Raw genomic sequence first — 24,299 nt, 5'->3', positions numbered from 1 at the left:
CTTCTCCAGAGGTATTGTCTGTCTGTGCTGTGCACACATGGGGCTTCTCAAACACACTTGCAGCAATTCAGATTTTTCTCTTTGAGCTCCCTCAGTAATCAATGGAGAGGAAGATTCCTGTAAAAGGTGATTCAGTCAGATAAGACTTCCATTACGAGTCCAGATTTAGGTCTATATACTTATACTTGCTGTGGGAAACATCTGGGGAGACTGGCCTTGCCTGACTGCAGTTATTTTTTGTGAACCTCTTTCTCCGTGCCCCATTCATTCCCTTGTCACCTCTTGCCCTGCAGTGCAAGTCAGGGCCCAGGCTGGATCAGCCAGTGCAGACCTGCTGCCATTGGAGGCTCTGTATCCATCACATCATACAAGGATCAGGCTGTGGTATCCTCTTTTTGACCTTCCTTTCCAATATATTATTTGTGATTCTCTAACACCCTCACTTAGGTATAAAAAGATGATAAAAACTTGCTTTTTCAGTCCCCAGAAGTTAAATTTAGAACCTCCTATGCAGGTAGATCATTACGGGCAGCCTGATTCAGCAATTAACAACAGTCTTATCAGACGTTTTAAGATAGATTCAGCAATCTTAATTTATGTCAGCTTCCAAATTCATGACTAATTTTCATGCCTCTGATGTTTTACTGCATTGTATTTTATTCCCATAACTACTTTGAATGGATTATGCTTCCTGTGTGCGATCATATGACATAACAATTGTTTCTCCTCACTGCTTAATCCAAAGTTGTCTAGAAAGAAAACCAACATACCTCCTATGTCAGGTCTCAACTTGTTGTCATATCCTTCCAGCAAGCCATTTAAAATAAGAGTCACATCACTCTCATGGACTTTGGGAGTCAAAACCCAAGTCTTATTTGAAGTGTAATCTTCATAATCATCATCTCCCTTCTGGGTGGAACTAATAAGGAAATGAAAATGAAGAAATAGCCTTGAGAAATACAAATTGGCAGGTAACTTTTTTGGGACACAAAACACACCCACCTCAGGCTTTAATAATACTGTACAAAACATTGAAAAATTGCCTGCTTTATAAAAGGAGACTCCCAGTAAAGGTACCATGTAACAGTTGAGGTTACAGTTCACTTTAGCAGCATTTCCTTCTAGTACAGCTGATACCACATTCAGTCTCCCCGAAGGAACATCAGTGCTTATCACCTTTGCCACGCCTATTTTTTCTCTCACTGCCTCAGGTGGGACCTGTTATGAAACAAATCTAATTGTCACTCAGCTTATGCAACTCTCCCCCAAAATATCACTTATTATGTACACAGTGTTGTTGCATTACTTCTCTTAGAGAGAATGATTTGATGCACCACATAACTGACATGACTGATAATTAGATTCATTCAAACTAACTGTCACCCAGCTTTTCTCCACTCTGATGAACTTGAGCCTATTGTGATTTTGGAAAGTTCAGCACAAATTTTTGCCAAGGGTTTTCATTTTCACTTTTGCTAACCAGAACCCAGAGAGGATAAAAAGTCTGTCTGCTAGTTGTTTCTGCTACTGAGCAGGATGACAGCAGATCTAATTCAACCTGCTTATCACAGTGAAAAAAAAAAAAAGGCAAGTTAGGAGTCAGAAATGTGTAGACTGCTCTTAATGGATGTTTTGTTTTCTCAAAATCTGTGCCTCCAGTTCTAAAGGAGAATACAGAAACTACTTCAGGATATGACAGAATCAGATATTTTAATTTCAGAATGTCAGTGATAATCAGCTGAACAGTGCTAGGCAACTGTTTTTTGCATAATATACCAGCGTCCTTCTTTCCTGACCTGCTTCTGTGACAAAGTTTGAACACTGCTGGATATGAAAAATCTTAATGATACTACAGATTTCTTAAGCCAGCAGGTAGAACTTGGATAAAATGGGTTAAAAGCAGAAAATTTAGTTATTTTCCCATTTCAGCCAGAATCTGTACAGGAGTGGGAAAGAGCTCAGAGAAGTAGATTCTTCTGGGGCCTGGGTCTTGTGCTTGGCACAGGAGATTGAAAGAGGCCCAGCTGGCCATGGGTGCAGCAGTGCAGGGAGGAGTGGGCCCGGAGTCTGAGAGCACCACTCCCTTACCAGCAGCCTTAGTGAGGTTGTGCCCACTCATCCCTGCAGTGTTCTCCTGCTGCATCCAGCTTGGACCTACCCAGAATGGATGGCCTGAAGGCTCTCCTGTGCTGGGCTTTGGGAGCTGTAAACCAACTGCACAAATACAACTGAACTATGAAAGAGGTTTTGGGTCCTTTCTTCCCCATGGGCACAACCTGACAGGACAAAGCCACTCCACGTCTGTGCCTCTGCGTGTGAGACTCTGCTCCCTGGGAGGTGCTGAAGGGACAGTGACATTTGAAGCAGCCTGAGACTGTGCACAGGGAATGTGCAGCATGAAGAGAGAGCCAGACTTGCACTGCATTGAGTTGAGCTTTGATTGGTTAATCTGTGCCTTCGTTCCATGTCCTGAATTCCACTGAGTGCAGCCTCCAGGCACCCCTAAGCCACCCAACACCAGCAGTATGAACCTGGGAGCTGCAGCTTCCCAGCTCAAGAGCTATCAACCCAACTTCTTCCTTCTGGCTGCACAAGCCTGAGCCTTTTACAGGCAGTGAAAAGCAGAGTTTTAATTGGGTATGTGCTCCATAGTATTCTGCTCCTACTGACAAACAGGCCAATATAATTAAATCGGGGAAATTTGTTTATTCGCTGTCTGGAGTTCAAAGTTCTAATTATAATTCAAAGGAACATAACTGAAGCCAAGTTCTTTCTCTTGGAGGAAAGAAAACCTTTCTAAATAAAGTCTTTGCAAACAGAAGGCACTAGATTATATGTTTTCAAACCATGCAAAGATAATGAAGAAATACAACTTTATGTATAAAAGGCCATATTCCTGTTTTATAACCAAATAAACATCCATTCTCTGAAAAGAATATAATTTTCTGAATGGAAAAGAAAAAGTAAATCAAGTGCATGCTTTCATAAAGGCAAGGTGTTACTGAATATCAATGTGATGAGAAAGCTTCAAAACAGCTAGTTAGTAGAATCTGGTGTCCTAGACAGTGCAAGATTAGGAGTAGGTGTGTCTAGTGGTTTTCTCAAATCTAGAACAACCTTATTGAACAGCAGTCAAAAGTCACTAAAACTTCCATTTCTTCTTGGAAATTATTTGCATGAACAAAATATCTACTTATTTGTTTGCTCATCTCTCATTTCAAGCCATTTTGGCAGTCCACATCTCAAAAACCAGCAAATACTTTATGAGATTAGTGGGAGACAGAGGAGAGAGAACACAGCCAATGTAGCTAGGGAAAAATGCCACTAAATGCCAGCTTTTATCAGAATTCCAAGAGGATCATAAGTTAGTATGGGTATGCAATTGTCTAAATGTGTCTCTGTGTAAACCTGCACACCAGCCAGAGCAACCTGAGCTCCATCTCTATCCAGATGAGCAGGGCTTTGGCCATGCCATGCATAGCCAAATACTAATGAAATTAATACTAATGAAAGTTATAACGACAAAGCCCTTTTCATCTCCTTAAGACTTTCAGATCAGTCCTTCTGATTATATCATCTAAATTTTGCAAGAACTTTTAATGTCCAGAACAAATTTGTTAAAGCCTAGATTATACCCAAATGTATATTGAAATCTGCTTTTATTTTTATGACTGCCAGAAGTCTTCAAATCTAGTAATATAGATATGAAAAGAAACATCTATTTACCTACTTGCAGATTACAGCAAAATTTTTAGAAGGTTAATGTTTCGGACACTGACACAAAATCTCAACAGTTGAGATATTCCCACTCGGCCATTAATGCCATTGCAAATGTGTGCAAAACTGCTCTACATAAATCCACTTTCCCTAGTTGAAAAAAAGAAGGCTTAAGAGAGTCAGAACCCAAACTTGAAACTTGAAGTTAGAAGGCACTTTTGGAGGTCATCTGGTGCAATCCCTGCTCAGTTGGCCAGCTAAGCCTGTATGAGGTAGCTGTGATGGTAATTACTTACATATATATTTGACCATGAGTGTTTAACATTCAGGGGGCTCTTTGTATGACACAAATTACCTGAAATACATCTTCACAAAGCAGACAAAGGGTAGCAATCACTACATGCTAATAAGCATTTATTAATTTAGATTAGATTTTTTTGTATAACATGCAAAGATCTGTAAACTGGTATCTCACTCTACATTTACATAAAAACCTCATTCTTCCACTGAGCTTTTTACCATGTCAGGTGTTAAACAGGAGTGAAAATTAATTTTAACTATTACTGAGAATTTTCTGTGGACCTTCACCCAAGAGTCAATTATCCTGCTGAAATGTGCCTGCTGTTGCATTGCCATTTACAGGCAGAATCAGAGCAGCCACAAAGTGCATAAAGGAAAAGAAATGTAGCAGTACTGAATAGCTAACAATTAGTTAGTTTAAATCCTATTACGAACTTAAATTTATTTGTTGAAAAACTCTGGCCAATTTCATCTTTTATACAAAGTAGGCTACAGAAGTTATAAAGCCTTCAGCGAAGATTTAATAAACTACTTACATATAGAACGAGTTGTCCATTGAAAGCACCAATCTGTTCTACCTCTCAGGGAAGGACTGAAACGAGGCTTCCTAGTTTACATAACAGCACTGTTTATTTAATGAAGAGTCAAATTCATTCTCTGATGTGCATAAAGAATTACCTTAACCTATAGGTCGTACATTAGTCATGGTGATAATGAGGTGAGGGAATGGCATCCCAGGTTCCCCCAGTGGATGCAGAGATGCTGTATGCAGATGTGACAGATGAGTCTGAGGAGCATACAGTGTCTCTGGCAGTCTGGCAGTACCTGTCTTCTCTCTGGGGGCTGCCAGCCACGTCTGAAGCAAAGCCATCTCGATTGAAACAGAGCATGTTTGCACAAAGCTGTGGCCTGGATTCTCTCACCCTGTTCATGTTTCTAGGCTGTCCATTCGTATTGTTTAAATCCCAGGGCTATGCCCAGGATTGTGCTATTATCCTTACCATAAAAATCGATCCTATTTTCTCTTTCACTACTAAATGTTCATCACAATACCCAACCTTCAATTTTCTCAGCACTGCAAATCATGTAATGTGGAGATTAATTTTTCCCAAATCATTTCTTACATTAAAGATGGAATAATGCTTTGCTTAGAGAGGAAAAGAGGAGATCCAGTCATTTAACACGAAATGATGTGGAGAAATTTGAACTACGAAATCGTGGAAATCATGTAGTCCTACTCCCTTCACCTAGAGTTGTGGTGCTGGTGCAACTACAATTCTGGATGGAGCTATGTTGAAGAGCCTGAAATCCTAGATTCCCAGAGTTTCCAGTAAAACTTGTTTCACACCTGGTCAAAAGAGAGTATAAGCTGTATTTTGGCCCTTTGATGTAGTCATGGAGTGAGGGAGGATGAGGAAGTTCACAGGAAGAAACTAAATAGTTTTGACCTCTACTCAGTGTTTTGGGTAGGGTGGATCTTAGGTAGGTCACCTGTAGAAGGTAGTTTATTTCCTAGGCAACTGCTTCTGCTACAGCTATCATTTCATGAACTATTCAAATCGGGTAAAGTATTTAAAACCTTGTCATGAAATGATTACTGTTTAAAAACAAAGCAAAGCTGAGTTTTTCTTTCATCCCTAAGTCACAGAAGTACTGAAGTGTACAAGGCAATAATTATTAAAATAATACTACAGTTCTCATAAGCTGAAACATTAGGATTACATGGGGACTGAGTACACAAGTCTCAAAATGGATATTCAAGACCCAGAAATCACTAGAGGAGCACAGATGAGTACTCCCAGCAGATGACTTCTCAGTCATCTTTACTGAGCATGAAGGCCCCAGATTGCCAGCAATCACTCATTTCTGAAAACTGTGCCTACCCTGAGATTTAAAGGGTGCCTGGATCCCTGTGAACATTCCATCTCTTGTTCACTGAAGAGATGATACCTGGCAACACAGACCTATGTATCACACTGTGGATTTTACAAGCTTTCTTCTAGTCATTCAACAATTCACAATATCTCACTGGTACTTTTCAGACATTTTGAGTAAAACTGTCCAATTCTTAAACCTCTTCACAGAATTCTAAAATATTATATGGCAATTAGGGTTTTGTATTGGTCTCTGTAAAACTGTCAGTCACAGCAGACTGGTTTATCCTACTGTCATTCTGCATCTTCCCCAAGATATGCACTCACATCAACTACTGCACATAACACATCATAAATTTTAGCTCTTCGCAGTTATTGTTAAAGCATCTATTTGCCATATTTTCAGATTAAGCTCAATGTGGCTAAAGCAAGTGTTTATAGAGAAATATTGAAAATGAAAAATTTAAGTTGGTTTAAGTTTTGTTTCCTTTCTGTATGTTCACAAAAACACCTCTTAAAAAAGCCCTTTGGAGTGCATTTACTGAGAGTTCTAACAATAAAACTTATCGTTTGTAGTATTTACTCTGTTCTCTAGTTCACTATACTGAAAAATTGTAGTGCAATATTTGCATTGCACAACAAATTGGGTTCAAGTTGTGAGTGACCATGAGGATTATTATTCCTTTTAAAATATTTCTAGTAGCAACAAAATGGTCACGGCAAGTTGTCACAAAAATTCCCGGAAACGGGGACCAGTGTTAGCAGTCCTGGCAAAGAACCAAAAGCTGAAATGTAGCACCCAGTCTAGAATCTGTTTCTTCAGCAGAAAGTTGAGGCACATTGTTAAATAAGTTGATAAAGGATTTCCACCTTCAGATCTATCAGAACAGGCTGATGTAAATAATCAAAGCTGAATTCCACCACAATATGAACCTTTGGGTGTGCACTGGAATCGTGTGCTACCCCTAGGGAGGAAAAAATAGTGTAGAGGGTTGAAACAAACTTGTTTAACCAGTAAGGAATAAGAAAGATAATTATAGAAACAAACATATATCATTAATTTTGAACATCCTGAGCTTGAGCTGCAGCATCTAGACTTCTGGAGGAGTGTAAGATGCGATCAGATGATTCAGATAAGCCTCCTTAACTTAAGATGATTATTTCCATTTTTTTTGAGCTTGAATTTTGTATGAATATATTTCCTTACATTTCGTTTACTGGAGGTTATATAATCTACTCCCATACCTGTTTTCACCATAGTTCTGGCTACTCATGTTAGTGGCAAGTGAAAGCATTAGAAACAAACAGAAAAGGTGGAAATAGGTTCAGATATTCTTCTGCATCACAGGGTTAGCTTGAGTTGATCTTGTGTTTTATTTGAAATTTACTGGCTCTATCTAACTGTAAAAGGTCTAACCTTGGAATTACATGAACCTGAGAAGGTTTTTTGGTTTACCTTCCTCTTCTCTCCAGTTCTCTCCCTTCTCATCCTCTTCTTTCCTCCTTTTTTCTTTAAATTTATCTTCTTTTGAAACTGTTTTATGCATCTCTGCATGTGAAATCTAAGGCACTTGGAGCATGATTTTTGCCTGTTGCTATTACTCAGCTCCTGCAGATTTCCACTATAGCTGGGAAATCTCAAGAGAAGGAGTTAATGGCCATTACTGGAATGTGATTGGACTAGGTCTGTTTTAGTGTGAGCCCACTTCATTTTTCCTGGCTGTGTTTTATTGTATATAACTGTCATCTGTTAGTATTTTATGTGATTTCTCTTCCCCAATGACGTACATTGCTTTTAGAAAAGATTTCCTTAAAATCTCACTATATATTAAAAAGAGGAGTAAAAAGCTCAATTCTGTTCTCAGTGAGTCAAATTAGGAAAACATTGATGCCCTTCAGCCATCTATTTAAACAACATTAGCTCAAAAAACCCTATCCTATTGCTCAATTAGATTCGAGAAATAAAAAAATTATTTCTTGTTCTGTACTAGTGCATGAGGCACTCATATTTGTGGCTTTTCAGAATTCTTGCACAATGTTTTTCTGTATTTTGTTTGCACAGTAATTTCACACAGAAGGAAGTCACTCCTGGAATCAGTCATTCATGATGTAGTCATCTTCTCATCACTATCTCCTAATGTTTAAAAACAAACATGTGAGGTGCTAGAAATGTCAGCAGTTTTGCTTATTGAGTAACTCTCCTGAGCATTTTTTTTAGATTTAAAATCCTTTTTTGTGTGTGTGTGTACTGATGTGAGCTATAAATTCAAGTTAAACTGAATATAAATCCTCGTTAGAATTAAATCTGTCATGGAATGTATTTCTTCTTTTCTTCTTTGTCTTGGTACACAGCAAAGCACTATAATGAGGTGTTCCCAGTGTTGGGCTGGGAGTCAGGAACATTGAATGCTTACCCCAGTTAAAGGACTAGAGTCCTTCTCCTTGCTATGGTAAGTCAAGTGATACCATCTCTCTATGTAAGTGTAAACTACTTTTATAACATAAATAAGCACATAAATGTCCCTTATTATTTGTGTTTGATAAAGACTAGGTATGATGGTAAACCATCTAATTAGGAAGAAACAACCACTAACCATGCCTTAGGAAATGACATTGCATTGCACTTATCAGCAAGGTTAAAGCCTGTATCTTTGGTAAAGCAAGTGGGTCAGATAAGCCCTGAACGTTTAGAAAGCCAGTCAAAACTAAATGTGAAACCCATATGGGTTTATTCGGAATATATTAATAATTCTTACTTCTCTTAAATCATGGAAGTGACTTTACTGGAATATTTATTAGGTAGAAATGTGTCTTGACGAAAGAGCTGAATGAACAGAAAATAGCTGCTTAATACACATCATCATGTAGCTAACTCATTCACAAAATGACTGTAAGCAAATGGTAAAAACTAAACTGGTTTTTTGTTGTTTCTTTTTAAAACAATGCTTCTGATTTAATTTCATTTTTAATGCATGGTAACCAATAGTAACCCATGTGTTCCCACATAAACCAGCTTATATCATGCAAGACGCTGTTTGCACTCATACTCATAAAACAGACTGTGCAGGGGTGGATGTGGAATTTAGTTCTGATAACAGGGTAGATGTGTGATAAATTAAGAATGTAAGTGGCAAACTAATGTCTCTATGTCAGCTGAGTAGGAAAATTGTCAACAAGTGTGCCTGTAATTCCCCTATGAATTTCATTAAATGGTGGGTTTGTTGTAGAATTCTGATGGACTTTCCTTGATGGTTATTGCAATCAGAATGGCTTCATGTCAGGGTCTCCTTAATTCTGTGGGACATAAATATCCTAGTTTTAGGGTAAGGACTGCTGGCACCTCTCCTGTAAAATGCACCCAGGCAGGGTTATCCAGTGGTATTGTCACCCCACGGCTGGTCAACCTCGAGAAAAGGAGGCTCAGTGGAGTCCATTGATCGTTACTATTGTTCGTATAAAACTCTGGTTGCACCATGCAAAAAGTCAAACAAATTAGCTGGAGATGTCTGGTCAAGGAGCTAAATTGCTGTGGCAGCTAGACCAAGTCAAAAGAAGCTGTGGGCAGGTCAAGAGATGTTCATGCCCGGCCAAGCCTCTGTCCTGGGGCCCTGCAGGCTCAGTGCAAGGAGGGCCTGTCGTGAGCAGTGCCCACACTGCATGGCAGGGCTGCCCACTGCCACTCACACTCCTGCCCTCCACGAGAAATAGGGGTGCAAACTGCTACATCTTCCTTTCCTGTTTATGTCCCACTATGATAAATGTTTTCTAGCTCAATTTCAAGAAGAAATGCTGAGGTACAGAAAATTTTGTAAAAAAAGAAATACTTAAGATATCTATTCCATAGAAAGAAAATCTCACTATTAACTATGTAGAACTTTTTATGCAAGAAAATAAAAATCTTTTTCTGAAAAATGGTCAATTGTTTTAAAGGCACTATCTAATATATATGGTGACTCTGAACTTTATTTTAATGAGAAGAAACCATGCATGGGTTCACTCAGTGTCTTATTTATCTTTTTTGCCTTTCTATCAGTCTCCAGTAAGTAAAATGTAAAGTACAAGCATGCAAATCCTACCTAGCTCTGAAGTTTTTGGCATTTGAGTGGGCTAGGCATAGATCACTGCAAAGCCTATCTTCCCATCTCTCACATTTGAATGTGACTATTAAGACTAGTCAAAACACTGGGAAAATAGCAGCAATTTCTATTCCAGACACATTCAAACGTATATCTCCCAGGCTTTTCTTTTTCTCCCAGAAATATTTTGGCATACCTTTTTTGACTCTCGTCATCATAAGAGAATTTTATTTTATAAATTGTCATGGTTCTGATTATGGTCAGAGAAGTTTGCCTTTGTAAAAGTAAAGACACTTCTACAGAGGAAGCTACTAGAAACTTGTTTTATAAGTAGGTGTCATTCTGGGCTAGAGAAAGCTCCTCGTAACTGGAAAAAAGGGCAAGATCAGAATAATAAATAAGTACAAACAGAAGCTGAGAGTGGGTTTGATTAATGTGTGCAACTGGCTACAAGGGTGAGAAATAGCAGTAGATGTAACCACAGACATATTTCAAAAGCATTATTTGGAAACATTGCTTTGGGAACCTAGTTTATACAGCACTGTTACTGATTTATTTCTGAAATTCCTGGAGAGAAGAAACCACATTAAGGTCTACAAGATGCCGACTCATAAAACTAGAGTTTCAAAATATATTTAGCAATGGAATAATACAGAGTGCAGAAGATGCTACAGAGAATGGTACAAAGTCCAGAAACAGATACAGGTGAAATTGTTTCCTTCAGTTTGAAAGATTATATAAGAAGATTTTTGTTTCTCTCCCTCTTCACTGCAGCTCTGTACTGTGCTAAGCCAAATGACCCACTAAATGTGCTCCAGAGACTGTTTCAGATGAAACCCAAAATGTCCATATATTCAGGCCACAATGTCCAGTTCCCCAGCAGGTTTCCTTGGCTCCTCCTCAAAAGCTCTGTGGAGGACCCCCCATGGCAGGACAGCAACAAGCTTTAAGGGTGAATGGATACAAGATGAAGCAGGGATATGGAGAGGTTCCCATCTGGCATTACTTGAATTAGTCCATTCCCACCTGGGGGGTCTCCATGGAAGAGATGTAAGCAGCAGCTACATGTGGTGTCATTTATGGATCTCGTACTCTGAGTGAGCTCTGAAGCAAGATCCAGGCAGGAATTTAGGGTAGCCACGCAAAGGCTCGTGGCAACTAAGAATAAGCTCGTTGGCAAAGTGCAGATGGTTTCAGACCTCATTTTCCATGGGTACACAGAAGGCACCATGATGCTTCAGAGATTTTGTTGGTCCTTTATAGATCTTATCCAAACTGCACAATCAGGAACTCTTTAAAAACAAGAAGAGTCTTTCCATGACTTGAGCAGATGCTGATGGGACCATCAGGTGAGGATGGACATTTGAAAACTTGGAAAGAGTGCAAACCCCTAAAATTAATGGGACATGAGTAGAAGCTAAGGAAGAGTAAAGAAGTTTTACTAATCATAGCATATCTCCCACATGAATAAATCCATCTTCAGTTTCCTTTTCTACAGATCCAGCAGCTTTCTATGAGCTGCAGACACGCAGAATAACAGGCAGAGTATTGACAATAAGAAATTCCCCTGGAAGCCACTAAAGCAAAACTTCTACATGCAATCTGTCCTCCTGAGATCCCGGGGAATTTGGCAAACACACCTCGAGATAATTTGTTAAATAAAGAAACAGGTGCTATTCTAAGCTCTACAGTTTTCCAAGACAGATTACCAAAGAAATAATTTAGAAGACAGGACATAATTGGAATAGACTTTCTGGCAAATGTTGCATTTTTAGCTTATATCTGTCAGATTTTCCAGGATTATGCTTTCCATACTGCCAGCTGCTCCGTATTCTCATCCTGGTGCAGAAAACTATGTTGGTAAACATTTAAACACAAATGAAAGTGTTTTCCTGGCTAAGGGCTTGAATGTTAAAGCCTTGCTGAACTGAACCCTGGCTTAGCTGCCTCAGCCTGTTTTCCCAGGTGTCACTGCAGACATGACACCTTTGTTGACAAAATACATTCTTTACTTGCTGTTTGGAAGTCTTGCTCACAAACTCCAATGGGAGGTCCTATTTAAAATAAGTACTATTTATGACTGGACATAATTTTACTATTAAATTTCTGGATTTTTTCATTATATCCTTTCATTACTGTTTTTAATTGAGGAGCTCAGATCATGGCATATGCAGGTAATGACTGCAGATAACAAATGTTTCTCAGTTTTTGGTCTGAATATATATTGCATTGAATTCAATCCCCTCTGTGCTTATCTACCACAGAGATATTAAGAGAGACAGTGGTTTGGGGATGGAAACAGAAGAATTCTTTTTACGGATATAGTATCTTCTATCTTTCTTCTTTTCTTTTTCTCTTTCTTAACAAACTATATAATTTAAACTGCAAACAATTTTCTCTCCTAGTACTCTCCATAAGTCTTCTCATACTCAGAACTTCTTCAAAGTTACCACGTAAGCTGAAATTCTTGGTTTCTGGCCAAGGGATAATTTTATTTCAAAGCTTAAAATAAAATCCAATTTTTGAAATCTGTAAAGTTATTCCTGTTTAAAACCAAATCTATATATGAGTTGTTTTCATACACATAACCCCTAAATGACTGAATAGTAAATTCTGGAACTCATTATAGAAATAATCCTTATTAAGATGTATACCACAGTAAAAGTGATTCGCTATTAAGAAGTTAAAATGTATTCAGTGGGTATAAAAGTGGTTAAAAATGGTTGGATATTAATAGCAAGTAATTTGGAATTGCTTAATTTAATTTCTGAGAAATGAACTCTCTGGAGACAGTGGTGGCATATTATGGCATATTGAGTTTATCTGGGCGAAACAGAGGCACCTGAGATCTACATTATGACATCAAGGAGGCAGTCGTGGATCTGTATCACAAAAACCAGTGGCAGACAGGAATAAGCCTTGTTAGTTATGGTAGACATAGAAGTTAAGGATTTGGCCCTAAAGATTTGTCATGACTTTAATCTCATGTGCTACATTACATTAGACCTTTATTTAGGTTTTAAGTAATATTAAGTGCGTGCTTTAAGTCTTTAAGACAGCTTAGTGAGATGTTTTAGCATTTCCTGGAGAAAATAAAATGGAAAAGGCCATTGCTAATGTATTGTTTATTTTTGTTGCCCCAAAGAGCTTACAAATACCTGATATGTTTAGTCAGTACAATATGGTCTGTGGTTTGTAGTTAATTATTTGGGTTCAATAAAAGAGTAGCAATATTTGGATTTGTATTCTAAGGACCTCCAAGCATTTTACCACTGGTAACCTTTCCTTCTTCCAAATTCTTACCTTCCCAGAAAATCATTTCTTTACTACATTACAAAACAAAATTGTAACGCTCAAACATATTTGGGGTGACAGCCCTCACGGGCTGCAGGAGCAGATTGTATCACTTACCTTATATAACAGAAGCCAAAAGGTGACTTTTCAGTATTAGTTCGGACACCAAGACAGTTCTTGGTAGTGTAAATATCATTACATGGGTGACACACCTCATCTTCTTTCTCAAGCCACTACGAGCTTTCTCACTTGTGTTCTTGTTGGGGTGTGGCATCTCTCTGGCCTCTGACTTCCAAAAATACACCCAGGCTCTCTGCACTTCATGCAAACAGTTGCCCTGCGTTTGTCATCTTTATTAATTTGAACATAACCTAATCCCTGTGCTGGTTTTCTATTTGAAGCATAGCAAGCTTCTTGTCTCTCTGTTAAAGATGATGTGTAATTCCAGCCTTCCCAATTCGCTTCCAGACCTCCTTCAATTCTGCCTCCTATTCACAGCAACTGTAGAGCCTTTTTGGGCTCATAGCTACAGCCCTTACTGAACTAGGTAACTCTAAGGGCTCTCAGTAATTCATCTGAGATGGTCAAGTTGACTGCAATTTTAATCATATATAAAGTATTTGGTGGCATTCTCCACTCCCTGACATTTTTGTGCCTGTTTGCCTTTCCTGTTGGATCTCTTTGGGCAATGCTTTCGCAGATGGTTTGAAAATATTGGCCATCAGCACAAATAAACACGAACTACTGGTCTGAATATAGAATTATGTTATTGATTTTTGGGGGGTCAGGTGTTTATTTTTCTGCACAAAGACTCAGTTTGAATGCTTAAATTTTGGAAGAATGTCTCTTAGGCCTATAACAGTAGAATCAGAGGCATTATTGAGGATAGCAGAAGAGGAAAAATGATTGCAGACTCCTCAATGAACTGTTTTCCCTTGCCTGCATCAGTATCTGCTATGCATCTAATTGAAGCCTTTTTAGTGTTAATCTGCACTGTGAAGTCTTCTGTGTCTTCATCAGTTTTTGGAGAGGAAAAGCAGAGTACACCCTCTCATAGGATGTACACAAAATGGCCAAGAGATAAGTGATCTCTTTGATCATTGTGAGTACAATTCATACACGGTTCTCTGGCTTTAGCAAACATAGGCATGGTTCAGTAGGTTCCCAAAGTGCATTATTACTTGATAATCTATTGAATAATACATTGATTAGTTTAGTAAGGCTTTCTAGCATTATCTGATTAATTGTTCTTAATTGTTCTCTTTCTCATTCTTTCTCCTTCTACCTCTTTTTCGCTCATGAAAAATAATCTCAGGGAATTAAATGAAAGTGGAATCCAGTAGATAATCCTCAATCTGTTGCAGCAGGCAGATTTCTGTTTGGATTTGAAGATATCTTGCTATGGATTAACAAAAGCTTCATATGACCAGAACATGCTATTTGTGTTACACAATATAACACTGAATCACTATTGAAGGAAAACACTTGTTTTCTCAGATCACCCACTTTTTTTCTGGGGAATTCTGGCAGAAGGTTATTTTAGGTGTGTATGAGATCCTCTTTAAGATGCATTTCTCATCAATGTATAGAACCAGAAGTATTTTTCAGTACAACACAAAGCATTCAAAAAGCTTAAGATGATAAATAGTTCAGAAAAAATCTAGCCTTTCGTCTCAAGGGTTCTCACCAAAGTCTAAGATGACATTCAGTAAAAAATACAATTTCATACATGATTACCTGCTTCATTTGGAAAGAGTTAATGCAAGCATAAAAAGTAAATAACTTCTTATTCCATTTCTTCCAAATACTCATTATTATCCTTCATTTCTTTTAAATACATTTTTCCCATATATTGATCTTTTATTTTTGGTAATAATCTGTATATGTTGGTTTAGGTATTGTAAAAATGCTATTTCTTAAATATTTTCCTGTTTATCTGCAAACAGATGAAAGTTCTATCTTGTAAGAGTAATATTTAGTCTCATATACAATGGCCAGATTTCACAGCTGTTGTACTTCAGTGAATATGTGTGAAAATGTCATTCCACTAAATCTGAAACAATAGAAGTGATCCTCTAGGTGTAAAAATCTGACACAGGAGTGTTTTTCTTCATTAATGGTGATAATCCGTTGCACTGAGATTGTATAAATTACTGAGTTTCTATTACCTGCTCTTACTTCTCAGTAACCACAATGTAATCATTACCCTGGGTCAAGTCACCAATATATTGAGCCACGTATTTTGCATCTGGCAGATGTCAATAGCAGAAACTAAGAGCAAAAGAAAAGGGCAGAAATATCCCTGCCAAAATCTCTCCTCTTCCAGAAACATGAAGATAGAGATTTCCTGTAATGGAATGTTAGCATTGAGTTCAGTAGATTTTGAAATATTTTTCTTCTCTTTGAATCTATATAAATACTGCATTACCTCACTTACTAAAAAAACCCAACCATTTTCCTAAGTTTTCAGGCAGCCAGGGATCATTTCATTGGGTGCTCTATGCCATTTACATAAGAGAGAACAAGTAATGCTGCTGTAGTCAACTTTTTCTATGTTGCTTAGGACATCACATGAAGAAACATTATGCAGCTGAGGTAGTCATTTACATGGGAAGGTGTTTGCTACATTTCTCTTCTTATGCAGTCACTGGTGGTTTTCAGCAGCATTAAAGCCTCCTTTTTTGACAGCAGTTGTGTTAAAAATATTACTGTTATATAAACAAGAGGATATCACCGTGTGTCAGACTGAATACCCAACATTCAGTCTGACGAGACTCGTATATTAATTTCCTGTCAGAACTATAAAATACCCCAGAATCACACTAGATATAATCCTCACTGTTCTCTCAATACTTTTGTCTACCTGCCACCTTCGGCCCTCTTTTACCTCAGTTTTGTCAGCCAGCTGGCAGGTGTTGGAACTCGCGAAAATATGTACCCACTATCTCCCTCTTCCCACTCTTTTTTCATATGGATGAAAAAAATATATAGCTTTTTCCAAATTTCTCACATTGAAGGAGATGGTTACACATTCTGATATAAATTAAGTTCTAACCACTTCGTATGACAAGTTTAAAAGCAAGTAATATTATGTTCTGTTTTGCTGTTTTCTCCACCTTCTGGCTTAGTGTGAAGCTGAATTTCTTCTTAATTTGAAGAATCAAACTAGCAGGTTACTTCTGGACATTACAAATAGAAAACCAGACCCAAAAAACAGCAAAGCTCCCACTTACTGCACCAGAGCTCTTCTGAGCCAGGAGCTCACCTGAATAAAATGCCTGCACAGACACTGCCTCTCCACAGGCATATACACCAGCTGAATTCAGACTCTCATGGGATACTTCTTGGTATTATTGGGACAATTTGGGCCATAATCAGTATGAAAAGGAAGGATGCAATGAATGTGAAATTTCAAGTCATCAAAAGTCACTCTTCATATTGAGTCCAAAGTTTAAAAACAATAGGTGCATCTAGAATATACACTTTATACTGTTCCTTTCTCATCTCTCCATCAGCTAAAATAGCTCTTCACCCTCGTTTTTGTGTGTTGGATATTTTCACTAGGGGCAGTTGTAGTCCCTAATTTCATGAGTTTGGTTTTAGTCTCATTTTTTGAGATAGACTCTTCCTTACGTAATAATAATAATTATAGTTACCTGACTATGGCAATGGACTCTTTTTTTCTGTAATTTATGGTTCTTTCCAGGTACTTTCTGCAGTCTTTTTATACCTCATATAATGAATGTATCTTGTTCTAAGTAAACAACCTCCTCCTTTCAGCCCAGAAAGCACATGTATACTTCCAGTGAAGTTACCTGAATGTCCATTTCTATCATCAGTTGTCATATCTTTTCTAAAAGAAAATAAACATGTCTCTTTCTCTTTCACTGCCAGAAAGCCTCCCTAGTTCTTGTTCAGAACTTCAATTCAGACAAAACAAGCCCTGTTTGTGAATGGAGAAATTCCTTTATGTTCAGAGGGCCAGGACAAAACCTATGTGCCATTTAAGATCAGTTTACATTAGTCTGTGGACTGGAGTGTAAAGCTTATGTTGATCTTCTATGTAGAATAAAAAAGCAGGAATGAAGGAAAAAGTGTTTAGAGCTATTGTAAATCAGTTGGCTGGGATGTAGGTTGAGAGTTTTCTGCAAAAAAATAAAAGCATTATGCAGTGTAAGAAACACTTTTTGAAGATCCTTCCTGAGTTCTAATTTAACTTCGGGTGATTTCCCAGTTCTTACTTATGAGCATATAGCCACTTGTAAGAATCTATACTGGCTATGTCTTGGCTTTGCCCTCAGCAACAGACTGACTTCAGTGGATCAGGGATTACTGAGAGGATAAAACGAGGCTCGACATGTGAGAAGATTCCCAGAACTGCTGACATTTTCAGTACTAGGTATAGGATAGGGTGTGGATTTCTTAGTAAGCAAAACTGGAAAAATGGACAATTAAACTTTATCATTTGTGTTAAAATGGATTTGTATTGCAATAATAGCCTGTTAAAAATGTTCAACTCTAGACAGGCTATGAAGGATGAAAATTAAAAACCCCCTTCAGTTCTGACATCCTATGTCAGGTTTTGGTTTTAGGGTTTTTTGTGTGTCTATTTTTGCATATGTATCCAGACTCTTTTCAGTGATGTCCAGCGACAGGACAAGGAGCAATGGCCATAAACTAAAACACAAGAACTTCCACCCTAACATGAGGAAGAACTTTACACTGAGGCTGGCAGAGCACTGGAACAGCTGCCCAGGGAGGGCGTGGAGTCTCCCTCTCTGGAGACATTTCAAACCCACCTGGACACGTTCCTGAGTCACCGGTTCCAGGTGACCCTGCCTTGGCAGGGGTTGGACTGGATGGTCTCCAGAGGTCCCTTCCAACCCTGAATATTCTGTGCTTCTGTGATTTTCGAAGCCTGAATTGGTATTAATCAAGCCCCAGGCTAGCTGGCTGTTCTCACTTCCATTCTCACCTGAGCCATTTATTTTCTGTATAAGGCTGTGAGTGGGGCTGCAGGCACAATAGTCTGCAGAGCTGCAGCTGAGACTGTCCCAGTGAGGCAGATAACCACAGCACACTCTGGTTATCCTGCTGAATGCTAAAAATTAAATAATCAAACGATCACCCCAATAGAATCTTTGTATTTAGAAATATATAGAACTTGTGCAGCTGGAGTAGCTGACACCAGTTGTTAGAAGGGAAAGGCTGCAGGTTCTGAGCCAGCTTCAAATGAGCCACAGCATCTCACTGCAGGACAGTGCCAGTCAGAGCCACTGACCTTTAAACTGCCTCTGCTTTGGAGCTGATTTGAATATATGTCTACAAGGTATTACTTAATTTTCAAATCTACTTCAGATCTGTGGGTTTGGTACTCCTTTTATGACAATGGTAGTTGTTCCAAGTTTGTGTCCCAGCATTACAGCTGACAGCAGTCAGGAATGCAGCATGCTTATGAAAAACTCAAAGGCAGTCTCACGCTCCTTGCCACCCTGGACATGTTTAAGTAGTGAGCAGGTCTGGTGTCTGTACAGCCTCAGCTTTGCTGACACAAACACTGTAGTGTATTAAATATTCAATTTCATAGTATCATAGGCAAGGATAAAGTCATATTTTAACAGCACCTAGATTCACATCTTCTGTCATGATGCTTCTTTAAAGGGAACCATTCCTTGTGAATTGAGAGATCATTTCTTGCTGAGCAGCTCCTTATTCTTGACTTAGTATTTAGTGCTGTATGCTGTGTGGAAGTATTGGAAGTATATGAATAACTACAGCTACAGGAATACCACCAAACTGATGTCAGCAAGTTTTATAGTAATTCTAAATGACTGCCCGTCTGGGGGATACCCATGCCCCTTTTAATTCCCATTTATACCATATCACTTTACAAGAGCAAAACAATTTTATTTACACCCATGTTCAGTAATTTACTAATAAAAATACGTTTCACAAAGGCACCAAACTCTTTTGGTGCTAAAATGATTATGGATTTTTTTGATCAGTCCCGACAGTTTTTGGTTTTAGGTACGTAACTGCAGCACATAAACGTTGCCATGATGCTACCTGAGCACTCGCAAGTGAAAAAGTAAAAGTTGCTGGTGTTCCACGTTTTCCATCTGGACATTACTTTGCACTGTATTCATGTGGATTTTGCTGACAATTTGTTAAAGCTAAAGACTCTGCAAAAAAACCTAATAAACACTGTATGCAAATCGTGTGCAGAGTATAGCTTTAAATAATTTTAAACTTTGCTGGTGAATTCTATTATATGTAATGTTAAATACCTACTGTTGTTCAATAAGGGTAATCAAACAATTAATTCCAATTAAACCATATATTAGGATGTGCAAATATTAGGTTATTATATTTATAATTTTAAACTGTCTTTTAATCCTAAGATTTTTTATGTACAATTTTCAGAAATTTGGAGCTTAGTTTGACTAATTTTCACTGAAACACAGCTTCAGTCAATGTGATGGACTGCCCAGTGCTGTTACAGTAGTCTGAGTGCTAAGATGATGAGGAACTGCAAGAAGTTTGCAGTACAGTTATGTATGTCAAGAAACAAATTGTAAGAAAGCACTTCCTAAAACTTTAATGTGCCCAGTTGTAAGGATGTACTCTGTGCATGCAATAAATCTGACACAAGTTCTTGTGAAGGTAAAATATTGCAGTGCTGTAATATGGCATTTGTTCAAATAATGGTTTGCTGAGGTCAAAGCCAGAATTTTAGTTACTTCCATTAATGCCTAGTGATGTCTTGACTTTTCTTTCTTTACTCTTGCAAATGTCAACAACTTTGCAAAAATAAATTTCTTAATATAGTATTTTCTGTATTAATAGGGTTCAAACTTCTGCACAGTACTAGTAATCAATATTTATGTGTTCAATTACTTTGATCAGATTCTGCAAATATTTAAACCTCTGTGTGTTTCAGATGCATAATATGGAGCACTTTTGTTGGCGTTCAGCTGCATTGGCCTTCCAGAATTTCAGACAAGTGACACATAATAAATGACATTGCTCTCCTTCTGAAGTGTTTGATTAGATTTTAACAAGGAAAATCTTTCATCCTGGCTATAAATAAATGGTATCTAAGTTCAACTTTTTATAACTCAGCCTTGGTCCATGAGTTTTCAAAACTACTTATAATAAGGCTTCTTCCACAATAGAAGTAGGAAATTGTTAGATTTCCTGATTGTTAGAATTAAAATAATATTTGCATGTTGGCTCATTTAAAATGTTTCTGTAAAGCACTATTTTCTCTTTACTTATAGCTGTTTATTAGTATTTTTCTATTATATATTCTTTAAAATTATGAGGTCAGGAAACTGTCAGAGGAAACCATCTTAGCTATCAGATGGCTGTGAAAAGAAAACAGCCTAACCTTTTGCTGAGATAAAACTTTAAGTTGCATTATGAAGGGGTTTTTTTAGAGCTTATGAAATAATTTTGGCAAAATTCCTCTCGGGTGATGCTATTCTGAAAGATGAGTGAAAAGAAGGAAGTGTGTTAAAATAAGTATTTGAGATTATTTTAGTGGAAGTTTTATGTCAAAATAATCTGAGAACCTGTGTCATAAAATCCTGTAGAAACTCAGTTTCCATTGCTGTATTCACATAGTAATCATAAATGGCTCTGTAAGGATCAGAGATACCTCACACTTGTCTTACTCCCAACAACCAGGTATCCCTCATGGTAGGCTCACCAAGTTTTATTTCACTTTCATTTTCAACCATTTTAACTTTCTTTTCACAGGAATTCTTTACAAAGCCCTTTTTTTGTGTGTGGAAAACAAATGATCTAAAACACAGCAACTTTTAATTTCCCTGGGCGATCATTTGGCCTTTTATTTGGCTTAGAAGTAAGATACTGCAGCTACCAAGTCTGATTTTTCTTAAACAGAACAGAAAAGCAAACAGAAAGAACACACTTTTCAGTATGGTAGTGTCCAGGTAAAGGGAGGGAAGAATCAAGAAGGTAAATTTGAATGAGAAGCCTGTGTTGACACAGCATTAAGAGTAGCAAAGAGAGCGGGCACTAACTTCTCAAACGTATCAATGACAACATGGCTTATGCAGCTGTGAGGAACAGTCTGTTGCTGCTGGAAAGGCCAGGTACTTTGCAATGCTGTGCTATTTTCTCATCTAACCTGTTAAATGCACAGTCCACACATTTTTACCGGAATGTGTGATTCAGCGCAGTGCTTGGCACTGCAGCAATACTCCCGCCCTCCACTTTCTGCTCACCCGTGAACTCCTTCTTCCTCTGCTCTTGAGATTTTTACCTCTTTACATTTCGGTATCTGACACACATATGCAGCACGCACAGGTCTTCCAACAGGACGTGTTGGTGTGGGGGGAAACGCTGTTGTAAACATCCATCTCATCTGGTCCGCGAACGCTATCGCAGCCTTCTGGCAGCGTGAGGAGACCGACAGCGGTCGGGAGCCGCCCGGGAGGGCTCTGAGGGACCCGGGAGGGCTGTGCGGGGCCGGCAGGGCTCTGAGACACCCGGTAGGGCTGTGAGGCACCCAGGGCGGCTGTGAGGGACCCAGGAGGGCTCTGAGGCACCCGTGAGGGCTCCGAGGCACCCGGTAGGGCTCTGAGACGCTCGGTAGGGCTGTACGGGGCCGGGAGGGCTCTGAGGCACCCGTGAGGGCTGTGAGGCACCCAGGATGGCTGTGAGGGACCCGGTAGGGCTGTGAGGGACCTGGGAAGGCTCTGAGGCACCCGGGAGGGCTGTGAGGGACCCAGGAGGGCTGTGAGGCACCCGGGAGGGCTGTGCGGGGCCCATGAGGGCTCTGAGGCACCCGGGAGGGCTGTGCGGGTCCCGCATCCCTGTCCTTGGTGCTCACCCTGCCCGCCGCTCGCAGCGCGCTGCCGCGGCCGCAGCCTCGCACAGCCATGATGGGTCTGCCCGCTCGGGGAAAACAAGCACGAATGCGCGGACATTCTGCCCCCAAAACACAGCTGCGTTAGAACTCCATGCATTGGAGCAAGCAATTAATTCAGAGATAAAAGGCTTCATTAATATGGCACCAAATTCTATGAACACCCCGGCATGTACCACCATCATACACGCCCGCCGCTCCCCTCCCTGGCCATGTCAGAGCGACAATTGTAAGAGAAATAAAACATTGCAAGATCAGAGCTGCTAGGAGATAGATGAATGCAATGCCACTGCCCAAACCTCCGGCATTCTCACCGCAGATCGGCAAATTTGCAAACAGATTCTTCACCCCCCAGCCCTCCTTCCCCCCACCCCCCGAACAGAATCAGAAAGCACATCTTACCACTGGATGAGAGAGAGGAACAGAAGTGCCCACACCATCATTTTGAGAGAAAATGCAGGATTCAAGAATGCAGTGCTCCCCAGGCTTGTTGGATTTGGAGGAATCATCTCTATTCCAATCCCCCCCCCCAGCTTTTTCCCCCCTTTTCTCTTGGTTGCAGATGGATCCGTCCCCTTCTTTAATTTTTTTTTGGTAGTGGTTCTCCCCCCTCCCTACCGGGTCCCGTCAGTGGGATGAGACATTGCGCCCAGCTGCGGGAATTAATATGCAGGGGGACAGAAATTAGATCTGCACAAGCCCTTTGCAGATATAATCAGAAAACGTCAGCTCAGGCAGCAGGCAGCAGCTTCCAAATCTAGGGAAATAATATAATTGGGAGAAAAGGAAAAAAATAAAACCCAAACAAAAAGCCAGAATCACAGACATTCACAGAACAAAAACAGTCAAGGAAAGAAGCACATGCACAAGCACACATTTACGGAACCACTGACACACATGCAAGAAAAGCCAACAGAGCAAGAAAGAGTAAATGGAGGAAAAAAAAAAAAAGAATGAAAGAATAAAGAAACGGAGCTTCTGCCTGAATGCAGATTAACTCTGAGGTCAAAGTGGAAATGATGCACTCTGCTGCAGCACAGATTAACACATGCGTGGTGTCAGTCAGGGTGCTTTTTAACCTTTGATTACACATATGCAGGCAGCCTGGATTTTCATTTTGGAGGCAAGAAGGATTTGGCAGGCATAAAAAAGGAGGTTGGAAAGAAAAGCTTGCCCTATGCTGCTGAGCATCCTCATTTTTCTAAACAGCCTGGAAATCGTGATTGCAAAGGAGGAAAAAAATGAAAGGATGGATGGGGGAGTGGAAAAGGGAGGGATGGTTGTTGCTAAGTGACTCAGGAAATGGGGAAAGCAGTATTGGTGGAGTCAGTATGAATGAGGTGAATTAGTGTGTGATAGGATTAGGGGAAATATGCAAGGTTTTTATCTCCCCTCCCCCTAATAAAATCAGACACAGGAAACACTTCCTGTCCAGAGGGGAAACACTAGATGACCATAAAAGCTGACCTGTGCCAAATTTTGGAACCAGAATCCCAAGTTCTATTGTCCAAAATGCAATTTAGCAACTACTAGTGAAGTAAAAAATTCAGGGAATCTCATGATTTCCCAAAGTAAGAGCACCTCAGTTGAAAATAGGTACTTGGATCATGACCAACAATAACAAATTTTTTTACCTCCCCTATTTTTATTGCCTAAACCACAGCAACAAGCCTCCCCAATGCTGATTATGAACTGGTAGATTAATGGACTAACTTAATCATCAGAAACTGGGAGATGTGACCTGACACTGTTTCAGTTCAAAGCCCATCTTTCTAAAACTCAAGGGAGAAATAAAGAAATAATTATTCTAGAAAAAAAACAAACCAAACCAAACCAAAACAAACCCCCCCCAAAAAACCCCTAAATGAAGAGGAAGTTAAATGTTTCCAATAGAATAAATGCATCAAAATTTCCCTCTGGACTGAACCAAATCTGACACTTGGATCCTGCTCAAACCTTTTAATACCCAGGACAATCTGGTAGTTCCCAATGTCCAAATTCAAAATGACATTTATCCATCAGAAAAAGATAGTTACAGTAGTTGCTGTCTCAGAGTCTCTGGAAACATAGATCCAGCCTTCAGCCATCGAGCTAATTTTTTCTATTTCCAAACACAAGATATTTAACTCCCAACAATAAGCA

The 24,299-nt window shown here is 39.2% G+C and overlaps 1 protein-coding gene and 1 long non-coding RNA gene across 5 annotated transcripts in view; one reads left to right on the top strand and one right to left on the bottom strand.

Moving 5' to 3' along the window:
• Positions 1 to 23,412, bottom strand: part of GABRG2 (gamma-aminobutyric acid type A receptor subunit gamma2) — a 62,139-nt gene extending 38,727 nt beyond the window's left edge. For 2 of the 4 annotated variants that reach the window (XM_064672297.1, XM_064672298.1), the window contains exon 1: positions 771 to 919. Coding sequence is in view for 2 of the 4 variants with exons in the window: in XM_064672301.1 (XP_064528371.1) it covers positions 771 to 919; positions 22,560 to 22,666 (256 nt within the window). In the remaining 2 variants the exon portion in view is untranslated. Of the gene's footprint in view, positions 1 to 770; positions 920 to 22,559 lie in introns of those variants that run through there. The other 2 variants (XM_064672301.1, XM_064672300.1) reach the window with 2 other exon arrangements.
• LOC135422799 (uncharacterized) overlaps positions 1 to 24,299 on the top strand; it is a 166,307-nt gene that overhangs the window by 82,104 nt on the left and 59,904 nt on the right. The window lies entirely within an intron of this gene.

This window comes from Pseudopipra pipra, chromosome 15 (genome assembly GCF_036250125.1).
Source record: "Pseudopipra pipra isolate bDixPip1 chromosome 15, bDixPip1.hap1, whole genome shotgun sequence".
NCBI lineage: Eukaryota > Metazoa > Chordata > Aves > Passeriformes > Pipridae > Pseudopipra > Pseudopipra pipra.
The sequence above is the reverse complement of the archived record's forward strand: the minus strand, read 5'-3'. Positions and strand labels throughout refer to the sequence as shown.